The 17613-nt window shown below is 44.2% G+C and overlaps 1 protein-coding gene across 1 annotated transcript in view; it reads left to right on the top strand.

Annotated features, from left to right (window-relative positions):
• Positions 1-17613, top strand: part of LOC110499115 (vesicle-fusing ATPase) — a 49793-nt gene that overhangs the window by 30764 nt on the left and 1416 nt on the right. The window contains exons 10-21 of the mRNA XM_036955956.1: positions 7447-7612; positions 8578-8652; positions 8917-9104; positions 9936-10031; positions 10359-10515; positions 11608-11741; positions 11837-11903; positions 13339-13418; positions 14512-14646; positions 14817-14930; positions 17325-17380; positions 17488-17554. Coding sequence (XP_036811851.1) covers positions 7447-7612; positions 8578-8652; positions 8917-9104; positions 9936-10031; positions 10359-10515; positions 11608-11741; positions 11837-11903; positions 13339-13418; positions 14512-14646; positions 14817-14930; positions 17325-17380; positions 17488-17509 — 1290 coding nt within the window. The 3' untranslated portion in view covers positions 17510-17554. The remainder of the gene's footprint in view (positions 1-7446; positions 7613-8577; positions 8653-8916; positions 9105-9935; positions 10032-10358; positions 10516-11607; positions 11742-11836; positions 11904-13338; positions 13419-14511; positions 14647-14816; positions 14931-17324; positions 17381-17487; positions 17555-17613) is intronic.

Raw genomic sequence — 17613 nt, forward strand, 5'->3', positions numbered from 1 at the left:
AAATGCAACAATTTCAAATATTTTACAGTTCATACAAGGACATCAGTCAGTTTAAATAAATTCCTTAGGCCCTAATACACTGCTCAAAAAAATAAAGGGAACACTTAAACAACACAATGTAACTCCAAGTCAATCACACTTCTGTGAAATCAAACTGTTCACTTAGGAAGCAACACTGATTGACAATAAATTTCACATGCTGTTGTGCAAATGGAATAGACAACAGGTGGAAATTATAGGCAATTAGCAAGACCCTAATAACCCCCAATAAAGGAGTGGTTCTGAAGGTGGTGACCACAGACCACTACTCAGTTCCTATGCTTCCTGGCTGATGTTTTGGTTACTTGAATGCTGGCGGTGCTTTCACTCTGGTGGTAGCATGAGACGGAGTCTACAACCCACACAAGTGGCTCAGGTAGTGCAGCTCATCCAGGATGGCACATCAATGCGAGCTGTGGCAAGAAGGTTTGCTGTGTCTGTCAGCGTAGTGTCCAGAGCATGGAGGCGCTACCAGGAGACAGGCCAGTACATCAGGAGATGTGGAGCAGGAGGAGCACTGCCAGAGCCCTGCAAAATGACCTCCAGCAGGCCACAAATGTGCATATGTCTGCTCAAACGGTCAGAAACGGACTCCATGAGGGTGGTATGAGGGCCCGACGTCCACAGGTGGGGGTTGTGCTTACAGCCCAACACTGTGCAGGATGTTTGGCATTTGCCAGAGAACACCAAGATTGGCAAATTCGCCACTGGCGCCCTGTGCTCTTAACAGATGAAAGCAGGTTCACACTGAGCACACGTGACAGTCTGGAGACGCCGTGGAGAACGTTCTGCTGCCTGCAACATCCTCCAGCATGACCGGTTTGGCGGTGGGTCAGTCATGGTGTGGGGTGGCATTTCTTTGGGGGGCCGCACAGGCCTCCATGTGCTCGCCAGAGGTAGCCTGACTGCCATTAGGTACTGAGATGAGATCCTCAGACCCCTTGTGAGACCATATGCTGGTGTGGTTGGCCCTGGGTTCCTCCTAATGCAAGACAATGCTAGACCTCATGTGGCTGGAGTGTGTCAGCAGTTCCTGCAAGAGGAAGGCATTAATGCTATGGACTGGCCCGCCCGTTCCCCAGACCTGAATCCAATTGAGCACATCTGGGACATCATGTCTCGCTCCATCCACCAACGCCACGTTGCACCACAGACTGTCCAGGAGTTGGCGGATGCTTTAGTCCAGGTCTGTGAGGAGATCCCTCAGGAGACCATCCGCCACCTCATCAGGAGCATGCCCAGGCGTTTTAGGGAAGTCATACAGGCACGTGGAGGCCACACACACTACTGAGCCTCATTTTGACTTGTTTTAAGGATATTACATCAAAGTTGGATCAGCCTGTAGTGTGGTTTTCCACTTTAATTTTGAGTGTGACTCCAAATCCAGACCTCCATGGGTTGATAAATTTGATTTCCATTGATGATTTGTGTGATTTTATTGTCTGCACATTCAACTATGTTAAGAAAAAAGTATTTAATAAGAATATTTCATTCATTCAGATCTAGGATGTGTTATTTTAGTGTTCCCTTTAATTTTTTTTAGCAGTATATATGTATTCCACATGACTGAGAATACAGAATAATGTAAGGGCGTGGATCAGTATCTGGTATGACCACCATGTGACTCATGCAGTGCGTCACATCTCCTTTGCGTCGAGTTGATCAGGCTGTTGATTGTCGACTGGAATGTTGTCCCACTCCTCTTCAATGGATGTGCGAAGTTTCTGGATATTGGTTGGAACACGTTGTTCGTTGGAATTGTGTACAGATCCTTGCGACATGGGGTCTCAGGATCCCGTCACATTATCTCTGTGCATTGAAATTACCATCTAATAAAATGCAATTGTGTTTGTTTGACCGTAGCTTATGCCTGCCCATACCATAACCCCACTATCACCTTGGGGCACTGTTCACAACGTTGACATCAGAACACCGCTCACCCACACGACATCATCTGCCCGGTACAGTTGAAACCGGGATTCATCCATGAAGAGCACACTTACCCAGCTTGCCAATAGCTATCAAAGATGAGCATTTGCCCACTGAAGTTGGTTATGACGCCGAACTGCAGTCGGGTCAAGACCCTGGTGAGAACGACCAAACACGCAGATGAACTTCCCTGAAATGGCTTCTGACAGTTTGTTCAGTAATTCTTCGGTTGTGCAGGCCAACAGTTTCAACTGTCCAGGTGGATGGTCTTGGATGATCCCGCAGGTGAAGAAGCCGGATGTGGAGGTCCTGGGCTGGCGTGGTTACACAAGGTCTCCGGTTGTGACGCCGGTTGGGTGTACTGCCAAATTCTCTAAAACGACATTCAAAAGGCTTATGGTAGAGAAATTAACATTCTATTTTATGGCAACAGCTCTGGTGGACATTCCTGCAGTCAGCATGCAAATTGCATGCTCCCTCAACTTGAGACATCTGTGACAAAACTGCACAAGTTGCACCTGTGTAATGATCATGGTGTTTAATCAGCTTCTTGACATGCCACACCTTTCAGATGGATTGTCTTGGCAGCAGAGAAATGCTCTCTAACAGGAATGTAAACAAATGTGTGCACAACATTTGAGAGAAATGCGCTTTTTGTGCATATGGAAAATGTCTGGGATCTTTTATTTCAGCTCATTTGATTTGATTTGGATCTATTTTAGTCCCTATTTGGACTAATCTTCCAAGAGTCCTTAAACATTAAAATACAAAAAAATTATAATACGAACGCATTTCCACATACAACACACTATTACAAACATACATAATGCACTAACCTAATAACCCAATAAATACTCAATCAAAAAAATATTGATTCTTCATCTACTATAGTCCCACAACATTTCTATGTATTATATTTAAATCGTTTTAAAATAATGTTTAAATGTATATATTGAAAGGTTTCTGGTTCGCTCAGTTAATTTATTCTATTTCTTTATTGCTCTAAATCGAAATGTTGTTTTGCCTACTTCTCTTTTCTGTCTGGACAACGCATAGATGGTGGACAATCTATTCCTAGTATTTACGGAATGTCTGTCTCTTACCAACTGAATACCATTGTGAATAGAACTTGGCCGTTTTAAATTATGTACAGTGGGGCAAAAAAGTATTTAGTCAGCCACCAATTGTGCAAGTTCTCCCACTTAAAGATGAGAGGCCTGTAATTTTCATCGTAGGTACACTTCAACTATGACAGACAAAATGAGAGAGAAAAATCCAGAAAATCACATTATGGTGGAAAATAAGTATTTGGTCAATAACAAAAGTTTATCTCAATACTTTGTTATATACCCTTTGTTGGCAATGACAAACGTTTTCTGTAAGTCTTCACAAGGTTTTCACACACTGTTGCTGGTATTTTGGCCCATTCCTCCATGCAGATCTCCTCTAGAGCAGTGATGTTTTGGGGCTGTTGCTGGGCAACATGGACTTTCAACTCCCTCCAAAGATTTTCTATGGGGTTGAGATCTGGAGACTGGCTAGGCCACTCCAGGACCTTGAAATGCTTCTTACGAAGCCACTCCTTCGTTGCCCGGGCGGTGTGTTTGGGATCATTGTCATGCTGAAAGACCCAGCCACGGTTCATCTTTGCAGAAAAACAGCCCCAAAGCATGATGTTTCCACCCCCATGCTTCACAGTAGGTAGGGTGTTCTTTGGATGCAACTCAGCATTCTTTGTCCCCCAAACACGATGAGTTGAGTTTTTACCAAAAAGTGATATTATGGTTTCATCTGACCATATGACATTCTCCCAATCTTCTTCTGGATCATCCAAATGCGCTCTAGCAAACTTCAGACGGGCCTGGACATGTACTGGCTTAAGCAGGGGGACACGTCTGACACTGCAGGATTTGAGTCCGGCGTAGTGTGTTACTGATAGTAGGCTTTGTTACTTTGGTCCCAGCTCTCTGCAGGTCATTCACTAGGTCCCCCCGTGTGGTTCTGGTGAAATCTTGCGTGAAGCCCCAAATCGAGGGAGATTATCAGTGGTCTTGTATGTCTTCCATTTCCTAATAATTGCTCCCACAGTTGATTTCTTCAAACCAAGCTGCTTACCTATTGCAGATTCAGTCTTCCCAGCCTGGTGCATGTCTACAATTTTGTTTCTGGTGTCCTTTGACAGCTCTTTGGTCTTGGCCATAGTGGAGTTTGGAGTGTGACTGTTTGAGGTTGTGGACAGGTGTCTTTTATACTGATAACAAGTTCAAACAGGTGCCATTAATACAGGTAACGAGTGGAGGACAGAGGAGCCTCTTAAAGTAGAAGTTACAGGTCTGTGAGAGTCAGAAATCTTGCTTTTTTGTAGGGTGACCAAATACTTATTTTCCACCATAATTTGCAAATAAATTCATAAAAAATACTACAATGTGATTTTCTGGATTTTTTTTCTCATTTTGTCTGTCATAGTTGAAGTGTAAAATTACAGGCCTCATCTTTTTAAGTGGGAGAACTTTCACAATTGGTGGCTGACTAAATACTTTTTTGCCCCACTGTATATTATGAAATAAAATAAGCATGTTCCTTTCAATTATCTTATCGATTGATGACCAACCAAGAACATTGCGCATGACTGCAACAGAATAACCATATCTCCGCCTTAAAACAATCCTTGCTGCTTTGTTCTGTGCATTCTGCAGCCTCCTAACTTCACTTGATGATGCATTTCCCCAGAATAATTTTTCCTGGTAAATATTTAGCTATCCTTCTGATTATGCGTGCTGTTTCAATTCATTTTTAAAAAATTGAGTTTTTTTAATTTTTTTTTTTTACATTAGTTATTTGAGACGACCATGATAAGCAGTTGTCTAGCTGCACTCCCAATAGTTTGGTTTCTGCCACTTCTTCAATTTGTACTCCTCCCATACTTAATTGTATCCCATGCTGTTTTGGCCTTTTCCTAGTGGAACAGACCAACATGACTTTGGTTTTCTTGGTGTTTAAAACAAGTTTCCTTTGGCAAACCCACTCCCTAATATTCTCCAAATCTCCTTGTAAAGCTTGCTGTACTTGTTGAACCGATTGTCTTGCTGCATAAATTGTAGTATCATCTGCAAATATAGTAGCTTGAGTTTCAGCTAAGGCATAGGGAAGGTCGTTGGCATATATTAAATAGAGAAGTGGCCCAAGGCAGCTGCCCTGCGGTATTCCACAGTTTAACACATGAGGGGAAGAAAATGAACCATTGATATAGGTGGACTGTTTCCTGTCAGTTAGATATGACTGTACCCAATTCAATGCTACCTCCTTAAAACCATAATGCATTCATTTTGTCAATTATTTAATGATCCACTAAATCAAATGCTGCACTAAAATCTAAAAATAGTACACCCACAACCTTGCCATTATCCATAGCATTGAGCCACTGGTCAGTCATATCAACCAATGCAGTGGTTGTGGAATGTTTTTTGCGATAAGCATGCTGTTTGGCTGTAATCAGATAATTATTTTCCATGTACTCCCATATTTGTTTACTCACAATACCCTCCAATATCTTACTGAGTGTAGGGAGTAGACTAATTGGTCAACTATTGGCAGGAGTAATGGGTTCTTTGCATCCCCTTTTCCAGTGACCAATTAAATATGTATCTCAGTGGAGCTGCATTCTGGGGAGCAGCACAGCGAAGCAAAAAATTGTCCATAAGACCATAACCTGTAGATTTACCATCAGGTAATGACTTCAATAGGTTTAACACCTCCTCCATTGACACTGTTTGTAGACTAAAAGAGCAGATCTTATTGCTCATAATATGATCATCAATCCATTGGACAATAGCTTGTTTGGAAGAATGTATGTTTACATTGTTGCTCAGTAAATTAATTTTCTTTGTTATTATTCTCCTGTCAACCTCCACACTAGATGGGCATCAGATAGATGTACCAAGTAAGCCCTTAACTGTGTTCCATACCTTAGAATAATTTTTACAATCAATAAAAGCATTGTTGTAAAATAACTTTTTTTCGATTCAATTTAACTGCATAATTACGTAATGTTCTATAATTCTGTTCATCAATTTCTAATTTTGACTTGGCTGCTAAGACTTTTGCCATATTTCTTTGAGAAAAAGCCTCACCCAGTTCACCATCAATCCATGGAGAAGGACGGGCACCAACTGTTCTCTTTCTTATAGGGGCATGATGGTCCATTACCTCAGTGAGCAAATCAATAAAACACTCTGTAGCGTGATTTAAATCATCCTCTAGATGAATCAGCTCCCAGGGTACAGCAGCCAAATCATTTTGAAATAGCTCATGATTAAATGTTTTAACATTTCTCTTAACCACAATCCTAGGGGGTTTCTTTGGAACCTTGGTGTTCATGGTTATGGTCACAATATTATGGTCTGTCCAGCCCACTGGCATTGATCTGGCTTTTAAGCATTGCAATGGTATATTACAGAAAATCAGATCAATGCATGTGTTTGAACGATGACCCAACTTAATTGAAGATCTAGTAGTATCATTAACCATTTGTTTCAAACCACAGTTCTTAGCATATCTCATCAATTTTGTTCTATTCGAATTATTGTGATCCTTCCAATTTATATGAAAATCACCCAAGAAAATACATCTCTGTTGCCATCTGTGGCCTGGTCAAACTCAGTACATAAGTTATCCAGATAGGACACCTTAGAGCTAGGAGGTCTATACACACATCCTACCAATATGGCTGCCTGGTGAGGCAGATGTACCTGAGCCCATAGTGCCTCTACTTGACATACATGAAGGTCATCCCTTCTCTTAAAAGGTATATGATTCTGAATGTACAGTGCTCCACCCCCACCATTCCTATTCCTGTCTCTTCTCAGTCGACTATATCCATGAATGTTCATTTGCCCATCATTTACAGATGCATCTAAATGTGTTTCGGTCAAAGCCAAAATATGAATATTATTTATGTTGACCAAATTAAAGACTTGATGTATTTTGTTAGGAAGGCTACATACATTAACCTGAGCCATATGCAGCCCTTATCAAGTGAAGATCAATAGAGCATGTATTCGTTATATTTGAAGTTGTCATGATACACTACAACACACAAACTCAAATTTGAACATTAAATTAAAATAGCCAGGGACTCCAGAGTCCTGATACAATTGCCCATTGATGTAAAGTTTATCCATCACCATGGAGATATTTTTTTTTCTCCTTTCATTGATCTTGGTGGGGAAGTGATCATTCATTCCAAAATCAGTGTTTCTGAGTTCTCTCCCCATGTTCTTTGTCATTTCCTTTTGCTTAAATTTGTCAAAACATGCAATAATAGCCTGTGGCCTAGCTCATGAAACATGGGACCAACACTTTACATGTTGCGTTTATATTTTCGTTCAGTGTAGATACTGACCCTATGTAGCGCTGCATTGATTTTGTGAGGCCATTGGTATCCTCCTCCATCATTCACCCATATCTCTCCTCCAATAGCTGGGCGCCAACAGTGGGCTGCACATCATCATCTTTGACGAGATTGACGCCATCTGTAAGCAGCGTGGCAGCATGGCGGGCAGCACGGGCGTCCACGACACAGTGGTCAACCAACTGCTGTCCAAGATAGACGGAGTGGAGCAGCTCAACAATATCTTGGTCATAGGTACACACACACACAGACCTTCTGCAGGACTGCCAACGGAGTATAATTATTTTTGCTGGGGGGTTGCCCACGAGCGGTCTTTCAATCACTGTAAAGACTGCTCTTTACAGATCAGAGCTTAAGTCGCACATTTGTTGATATTCTTAGCTAGTTGGCGCGTTATTAGCCAAATTATAGATACGTATAGGCCAGCAATGGGGAGTTGCTGCTTCCTTCAAGAGGACTGAACTTGTAGGTTTACATTTCAAGCTGGTTTTGAAAAGCCAGTCAGGTAAAAAGCTTATGTTTTAAAGGGGCAGTGTTGTATTTTGAGACAGGATTGAATATGCCAATAGGCAGAGGGGTAAGCCTACATTGTCTAAGTCTCTGTATGGTAATGATAATTAGTTAATGATAATTAAAGTGGTTTCTTGTGTCATACTACACAATACAATGCAATTTACAGTCACCTATTTGGCCCATGGTGTTACAGACCAAGTTACAGACCAATACCAAGTTAATGTCAAGCCCTTCATGTAATTTTTTTTTTTTTTTTAAATAAATAAAAAAAAAACATTTTTAAAAGTCTCATGCAGTGTCGGCCTGCATTGAACACCACATGTAGGCTACATCATAGAAATCAAAAGCCACTTCCATGTGAAAATGTTCTGGGATTTGTTCCATTTGGTTTTGTTGGTTGGTTTACATTGTGCTCAAATGCTGCCATCTGAAACTGTAAGGGTACAGCCTCAGTGTGCACTGTAAACGTGCTCCAGAAGTTGCACAAAGTTCTCAACGTTCAAGTTTCCGCTCACAAGACCCAAAATTTGCTCAGCAGCCCAAAATATTTGAGGGAACATTGACACACACGCATACTTTTCTGATTGACTGACAGGTCAAATTGTGGTCTGAGAAGATCATTTGGGCGCTGCCTTTCTCGTTCTCCCTCTCTTCTACCTCTATCTCTCCATCTGTGCCTCACTCAGGAATGACCAACAGGCCTGACCTGATAGACGAGGCCTTGTTGAGACCAGGCAGGTTGGAGGTCAAAATGGAGATCGGTAAGAAACACCACAAAGCATCCACTCTAACCAATGGCCTTGCTTAATTTCTTTTAGGTTAATATATTCAGGTATTAGGTAGTTTATTTCCTTCTGTGAAGGACATTGTTATTCATAGATGTTGCACCTTTTACATGACAAACACCCAGGTATTTCTACTTTTCCAGTTCTGTCTCCTGTGCAGTATGTAGTGACATGGTGACGGCAGCAGATTAACATACAGGATATACAGAAGATGTTTCCCTTCTCTATTCCTCCCCTCAGGTTTGCCTGATGAGAAGGGGCGTGTCCAGATCCTCAACATCCACACGGCCAAGATGCGTCAGTTCCACCTGCTGGGCAGCGACGTGGACGTCAGCGAGCTGGCCGCCGAGACCAAGAACTACAGTGGAGCTGAGCTGGAGGGGCTGGTCAGAGCTGCCCAGTCCACCGCCATGAACCGACACATCAAGGTCACTGTCACACACAGGCGGACATTTTTATTAGTCTATGTAGGCGCGGGGGGGGGGGGGGGGACTTATCCTCAACATTAACTCTACAACCGACAGTCGTTGTGTGTTAAGGGGCTGTAGGTCCCTTAGGTATTGTGCAATTAGTCATAAGACAATGTGCTCCCTCAGAGTGGAAATGTCTGACAACTCTCGTCTGGGAGGAAGAGAACGAGTGACTAGGATAGAGGGAGGGAGGGACTGCTCCAGCCATTCCTCCTGTGTAAGCCCTCTGTCCATGTTATCGCCCTCCAAAAGATGCCAAGAGTGTGGCGAGCTGCAGACCACTTAACAGACTTTACCTGGCCGTGTGTGTGTGAGAGAGTGAAACACTCTCCTCACCTGATAAAGCACTTAGGGCAGACACTCCTGGACTCTCTAAGCCTGGCTTCCACAGACACACAATTTCACACTAACGGTACCCACTTCACAGTGGGCTAAACAACAGTGTTTCAGTTGATTGAGTCGACCGAGGAGGTGGAATGTTGTAAACTTTTCACTTGACCAAGCTAGATCAGTGACACCTAGAAGTCCAAACCATCACGTCAGCATCATTACAGGACAAAATAAAGCTCTGTACTATACTGTGAGTGGTTTGCTGGAACAACGTTAACTTATTTGGGGTCATTTTGTCGACACTCCTCGACATCACAGTGCCATAAATCTTCTAGGATCAGGGATGAAGCTAGTGGCTAGTTAGTCGAACAGTTTGTTGATAGTTAGTTGAACATCTATTAACCGTCTGTATTGGATCGTCCTAATGACATGTCCCCCTTGTCCTCTGTCCCCCTGCAGGCCAGTGCCACGGTGGAGGTGGACCTAGAGAAGGCTGAGAATCTGCAGGTCCACAGAGACGACTTCCTGGCCTCGCTGGACAACGACATCAAACCTGTGAGTAGATCCCCTTCCTCCCGCCATCTCTTTATCATTCTCCATCTCCATCATTCTCCTCTCTCTTTACCATTTGCCTACATCCAAGAGTCCTCTTTCCAACATTTGGGTAGACTTTCAACAATTCTGCCATCTACTCGATATGATGATAATGTCCATTTTCTACTATATGCAGGAAATTGGCCAATAAATCTTGGATAGCATTTTGAGATGTTTCTAAGAAGCGATTTTAATTAGGGACCCTTTTTAAGGCAATGATTTAATGGGTCTGACGCTCTCTCTTTCCGTCCACCTATGTCTCTCTCGCTCTCTCGCCCCCCTGGCCAGGCATTTGGTACCAACTCCGAGGACTATGCCAGCTACATCATGAACGGCATCATTAAGTGGGGCGACCCGGTGACAGCCGTGCTGGATGACGGGGAGCTGCTGGTGCAGCAGACCAAGAACAGCGACCGCACACCACTGGTGTCTGTGCTACTGGAAGGTAAGGCACACACACTCAAATACACTAAAATGTGTATATTTTAGTCAGTTAGCAGATGCTCTTATCCTGAGCGACTTATAGTGCGTTCGTTTTAAGGTAGCTAGTTACGTCCACCACAAGTCATATTAATAATGTTATTTCATTTGTAGAGCACATTTCCCACGCAATTAAGTGAAACGTACCTCAACAAAGCAGATATCAGCGAAGTCCGTGCTAGTAAGAAAATGCTGGGGTTAATTTTAAGTGCAATACACACAAAAAGATGAGCAAGGACACAAACAACTTATACTATTTTAATTTCCTTTGGTACAAATAAAATACCATCACATTTTATTTGTCACATGCGCCGAATACAACCATACAGTGAAATGCTTACTTACAAGCCCTTAACCAACAATGCAGTTTTAGGAAAATAAGTGATAAGTAAAAACATTTTATTTTATTTTTTATATTTTTTAAGTTATAAATAATTGAAGAGCAGCAGTAAAATATCAATAGCGAGGCTATACACAGGGGGTACCGGTTCAGAGTTGATGTGGTTAGTTGAGTTAATATGTACATAGATTTAAAGTGACTATGCATAGATAATAAACAGAGTAGCAGAAGCGTAAAAGAAGGGGGGCCAATGCAAATAGTCTGGGTAGCCATTTGATTAGCTGTTGAAGCCTTTTGGACCTAGACTTGGCCCTCCGGTACCGCTTGCCGCGCGGTAGCAGAGAGAACAGTCTATGACTAGGGTGGCTGAAGTCTTGGACAATTTTTAGGGCCTTCCTCTGACACCGCCTGGTATAGAGTTCCTAGATGGCAGGAAGCTTGGCTCCAGTGATGTACTGGGCCATCCGCATTACCCTCTGTAGTGCCTCGCGGTCGGAGGCCGAGCAGTTGCCATACCAGGCAGTGATGCTCTCGATGGTGCAGCTGTAGAACTTTTTGTCAGTGAAGACACTTGCCAGTTGGTCAGCGCATGCTCGGAGTTCACCTCCTAGTAATCTGTCTGACCCTGCGGCCTTGTGAATGTTGACCCGTTTAAAGGTCTTACTCACGTCGGGTATGGGGAGTATGGGTTTTTAAATGTTATGCTCTCTCACCTAGGTCCCCCCAACAGTGGAAAGACGGCTCTGGCAGCTAAGATCTCAGAGGAATCCCAGTTCCCCTTTATAAAGATCTGCTCTCCAGACAAGATGATTGGCCACTCTGAGATCGCTAAGTGCCAGGCCATCAAGAAGGTGAGGAAAGGGATACACACACACACACACACACACACACACACACACTGTGTCAGTACCTGTGTCTTCACCACCCTTAACCCTCTTTGTTCCAGATATTTGAAGATGCCTATAAGTCCCAGCTGAGCTGTGTAGTGGTAGATGACATTGAGCGCTTGCTGGGTAAGGTTCTGCTTGCATTGTGGTAACACCATTCTTATTTTTTAAGTCTCCTTTTAAATTCAGGGTTATAACAGAGAACAAAATGCTCATAAATCTAAAACAGCGTTCTCCTTCTGATAACCCTGCCATGACCAGCTAAAAACACCATTCTCCTTCTGATAACCATGCCATGACCAGCTAAAAACACCATTCTCCTTCTGATAACCATGCCATGACCAGCTAAAAACACCATTCTCCTTCTGATAACCATGCCATGACCAGCTAAAAACACCATTCTCCTTCTGATAACCATGCCATGACCAGCTAAAAACACCATTCTCCTTCTGATAACCATGCCATGACCAGCTAAAAACACCATTCTCCTTCTGATAACCCTGCCATGACCAGCTAAAAACACCATTCTCCTTCTGATAACCCTGCCATGACCAGCTAAAAACACCATTCTCCTTCTGATAACCCTGCCATGACCAGCTAAAAACACCATTCTCCTTCTGATAACCCTGCCATGACCAGCTAAAAACACCATTCTCCTTCTGTTAACCCTGCCATGACCAGCTAAAAACACCATTCTCCTTCTGATAACCCTGCCATGACCAGCTAAAAACACCATTCTCCTTCTGATAACCCTGCCATGACCAGCTAAAAACACCATTCTCCTTCTGATAACCCTGCCATGACCAGCTAAAAACACCATTCTCCTTCTGATAACCCTGCCATGACCAGCTAAAAACACCATTCTCCTTCTGATAACCCTGCCATGACCAGCTAAAAACACCATTCTCCTTCTGTTAACCCTGCCATGACCAGCTAAAAACACCATTCTCCTTCTGATAACCCTGCCATGACCAGCTAAAAACACCATTCTCCTTCTGATAACCCTGCCATGACCAGCTAAAAACACCATTCTCCTTCTGATAACCCTGCCATGACCAGCTAAAAACACCATTCTCCTTCTGATAACCCTGCCATGACCAGCTAAAAACACCATTCTCCTTCTGATAACCCTGCCATGACCAGCTAAAAACACCATTCTCCTTCTGTTAACCCTGCCTTGACCAGCTAAAAAGTGCCATATCTACGTTTATGTATCTACAATACTGTGGCAGGTGTCGAGAGCTGTGTGTAGCTTGAAAGTGTATACGGTTGGTGCTGCTCATTTCAAATGGTCTTTCATTGAAAATGTAATACAATTATAAATGAAATAGCTAGAGCTTCAATACAAGGGGTTATTGCACGGTTTCTGCAGAGGTTAGAACGCATACATTGAAGATGGCCAAATAAAGATCTATAAAGTCAAGTTAGTTATTTGACCACATTTGGCATTATATGCTGAAAAATATATTTAAGCGTACTGATAATGATGTATAATACATTATTACATACATACGCAGCCTAAAAGAAATATGGGAGCGTTTATGAGTGTCCTTGTTCTCAGACTATGTCCCGATTGGCCCTCGTTTCTCAAACCTGGTCCTTCAAGCTCTGCTGGTCCTCCTCAAGAAACCCCCTCCCAAGGTGAGTGCTCTGTGGGCTGCGGCTCTTCTTGAATGCGTGCGTGTGTTGGTTACTCTTTAGCGTTTGACATTTTCTGTGCTCATGCTCCGGTTGTTATTTTGGCAGTGGCAGAAAGATGGCAGCAGATCATGCCTATGGCCTCAGTTGTTTCCATGCGGAGTGAATCAAAAAGTGTTTCCTAGCTGTGTGATCGTATATATAGCTTTACCACTGTGCGTGTTCATGTGAGCTCTGTCTCCTAAATATAGCCGCCAGGCCTCTATGGCATTTTAGGCGGTAGGGCCCAAGTCTAGGCTACGTTTAGCTGTGAATGTGTTTCATGTGTATGAGAGTGTTTTGGTCAGGCTGTTGTTTTGTGCTGGGTGTGAATGGGGAGCTGAGCTGTTTCTCCTGGATGTGTGTATGTAAGGGAGTATATGGCAGTATAGATGTGTTTGTGATAATGTATTGGTCTGGGCAGGCTGTTATGCTTGGTGTGAATGGGAGCCGGGGCTGTTTCTCCAGGGTTGTAAAGCTCCAGGCCCAGCGGGGAGCCCGGGCTAGGGGAGGCCTGTCTCTCGAGGTGGGGGGGGGAGACAACGGAAGAGAATGGGCTCTGTGAGAGAGCCGGGGGGACCTGGCAGCACCGCCGCCTGTGTGGCACCTCATCTGCATGCAGGGAAACACCCCCTCAGCATCATGGGGGGGCAGCCGGCCCATAATCCCCCTCTCTCCTCTCCTCTGGCCCTGACTGAGCGACCAGGGCCTCTGGGGAAAGAAACAGGCCACTTCCCTGATTCAAAGTCAACTAGACTAGAGCAACTAGATAGATGTGGTCCACCTCTGACAGAGACTGAGCAGAAGCTTTATAAATAGGCACAAGGCTCATATACTGGAGGAGTTGACCCCACCTTACCCATACACATGTCCCCATACCCTTTCTCTGTATTTTAATGCTGTGAAGCATGCTGTTTGATGAGGGTTTTATACACTTCCGCACATCATTTAAAAAGTTTTTTTAAAGTTTTTTACAGGATGGTCCTATCTGTCCCTGAGCTAAATATCCATCTCCATCGTGTGTCTCTGCGTCATGTCCCCCCCCCCCCCAACACAGGGCCGTAAGCTGCTGATCATCGGCACCACCAGCAGGAAGGACGTGCTGCAGGAGATGGAGATGCTGGACGCCTTCAGTACCACCATCCACATCCCCAACATCTCTAGAGGAGAGCAGCTGGTCGAGGCCCTGGAGGTAGGCATAGACACACACACACGAACACACACACACACACGCGCGCAGACATGCACACACAGGCAACATGTGAATGTATGTGCCTCACTCTCCAGTTTTGAAGTTGGGATGGTGATATGTAGCGATGCATTCGTCGTGGGTTTTTCACACTGCTTTTCTGTCTGTTGCAGATGCTAGGTAGTTTCCAGGAGAAGGAGCGGGCAGACATCGCCAAGGCGGTGAAGGGCCAGGGGGTGTGGATCGGCATCAAGAAGCTGACGATGCTTATCGAAATGGCCGTGCAGGTGAGAAAGACCTGTTTAGTTGACATGTCTCAGCACGAACCATCAAATAATCACCTAGTCATGGCCTCCTTCAATATGGACCACGGTTAGTGGTTTCAGGTGTGTTACTGCTGTGCTGGAGCAAAAGCCTGCACACACCCTTTAGCTCTCCCAGAGTGGGAGTTGGAGAACCTTGGCCTAGACAACCACAGTCTGGGGAGTCACGGATTCTCGTCTGGTTTCAGTCAAAACAGACCGCCATTAATTACGAGCTTTTTTAATTAAAAGCAGTTTGGATTCAACAATGATTTGTGTGGTGAGCCCCAATAATGTCATCGCTGTACTTTCCCGACCATTCTCCGCATTCTTCCCCCTGTCTTATGTGCTCACATGCTGTGAATTGTAGAGGAATGCTAGCCACACACAAACACCACGTAGCGCCTTGGAAAGGTCTTATCTACTGTTGTGAGGGTTGTTACTCTCTTAGGCCCTGTCCAGAAACAACCCTAGGGTGCAAAGTTTTCACTGATCTCCAATAGCTACGGGCAATTCAAAAGATAGGTTATTGCATAAACTGACGTACATTTTCTTGCCCAATCCTACCCTTTCATATCCTCTTTCCTCAATACGAAAGCATGAACACGAGGGCCTATTTGCCACCACTGGGAATGTACAGGTAACTGCCAACATAGTGTCTTAATAGTGCGTTGGGCCACCAGAACAGCTTCAATGTGCCTTGGCATAGATTCTACAAGTGTCTGGAACACTTTTGGAAGGATGCGACACTGTTCTTCCACTAGAAAATAATTTGTTGTTTTGTTGATGGTGGTGGAAAATGCTGTCTCAGGCGCTGCTCCAGAATCTCCCATAAGTGTTCAATTGAGTTGAGATCTGGTGACTGAGAGACAAAAACGTTAAACCCCCTATGCTCCATTGAGGCCCCTCTTTCAAAGTCACAGATTTCTTCTTCTAGTAATAATAATAATAATGGGCAACTGGGAATTTTCATACATGACCCAAAGCATGATGGGATGTTGATTGCTTAATTAACCACACCTGTGGAAGCACCTGCTTTCAATATACTTTTATTTAACTTTTATTTAACTAGGCAAGTCGGTTAAGAACAAATTGTTATTTACAATGACGGCCTACCCCGGCCAAACCCTCACGATGCTGGGCCAATTGTGCGCCACCCTATGTCCCAATCACAGCCGGTTGTGATACAGCCTGGAATCGAACCAGGGTCTGTAGTGACGCCTCTAGCACTTGAGATGCAGTGTCTTTTAGAACGCTGCGCCTCTCGGGAGCCCAACTTTGTATCCCTAACTTCTCAAATCCCAAACTCAAGTGTTTTCTTTATTTTGGCGGTTTATACCTTTTACACGCAATGTATGACATTCCACTTCTTTCATGGAACACAGCTAATCGTGTTTAGGCATATCTAACCCATAGTCAAGATGACCGTAGTTGAGTGCTACCATGTATTTTGCATTGTCTCCTTCTGTCTGTCTCTCGGCCTGTCTCTCTCTCCATCTCTGTTTGCCTGTCTCTCTCTGTTTGCCTGTCTCTCTCTGTTTGCCTGTCTCTCTCTGTTTGCCTGTCTCTCTCTGTTTGCCTGTCTCTCTCTGTTTGCCTGTCTCTCTCTGTTTGCCTGTCTCTCTCTCTCTCTCTCTCTCTGTTTGCCTGTCTCTGTCTCTATCTCTGTCTGTCTGTGTCTCTGTCTCTCTCTCTCTCTCTCTCTGTTTGCCTGTCTCTGTCTCTATCTCTGTCTGTCTGTGTCTCTGTCTCTCTCTCTGTCTCTGTCTGTCTGTCTGTCTCTCTATCTCTGTTTGTCTGTCTGTCTCTCTCTCGCTATCTCTGTTTGTCTGTCTGTCTCTCTCTCGCTATCTCTGTTTGTCTGTCTGTCTCTCTCTCGCTATCTCTGTTTGTCTGTCTCTCTCTCTCGCTATCTCTGTTTGCCTGTCTCTCTCTCTCGCTATCTCTGTTTGCCTGTCTCTCTCTCTCTCGCTATCTCTGTTTGCCTGTCTCTCTCTCTCTCGCTATCTCTGTTTGCCTGTCTCTCTCTCTCGCTATCTCTCTCTCTCTCTCTATCTCTGTTTGCCTCTCTGTCTGTCTCTCTCTCTCTGTTTGCCTGTCTCTGTTGCGACTATTCAGATTATTCAGATTGCCAGATGTATCACTCCCTCCTGTCGCCCTACTGTTGATTCACTTCCCTCCAAGCCCGCCCGCTCAAACCTTCCCAGCCAATTACAGACAGCCCTGCAGGCACCTGTGCTGTGCTGGCCCTAGGCCCACTGAGAAACATCTGCAGTCTACTTTTAAACAAGTTGTTGGAAAGGAGCTTATATAGAAAATGTAGGCAAAGATGGGCACATGCCCAAAGAGCGCTAACAAGCGTGTGTGTGTGTCTTCCAGATGGATCCTGAATACAGAGTTAGTAAGTTCCTTACCCTGCTGAGAGAACAGGGAGCGTAAGTAGAACACTCTTCTGTTCCGTCCCCTCACACCACCTAGTTCTTGTTTGGGTTCGTTGTTGGTTGACGGATTTAATGAATGCATGTCTCCTTGCTCCCCACAGGTTGGGTTCTATACCCATCTAAGTCCATGGTGGAGCTGCATTGCCCAGCAGTTAGCTGCCTCTCCCAGTAAGTACTTGAACAAAGCGTAGAGCAGGACTGTGTTTAGAGTAGGGTTGGAATCCAAA

The sequence above is a fragment of the Oncorhynchus mykiss genome, chromosome 20 (assembly GCF_013265735.2).
Source record: "Oncorhynchus mykiss isolate Arlee chromosome 20, USDA_OmykA_1.1, whole genome shotgun sequence".
NCBI lineage: Eukaryota > Metazoa > Chordata > Actinopteri > Salmoniformes > Salmonidae > Oncorhynchus > Oncorhynchus mykiss.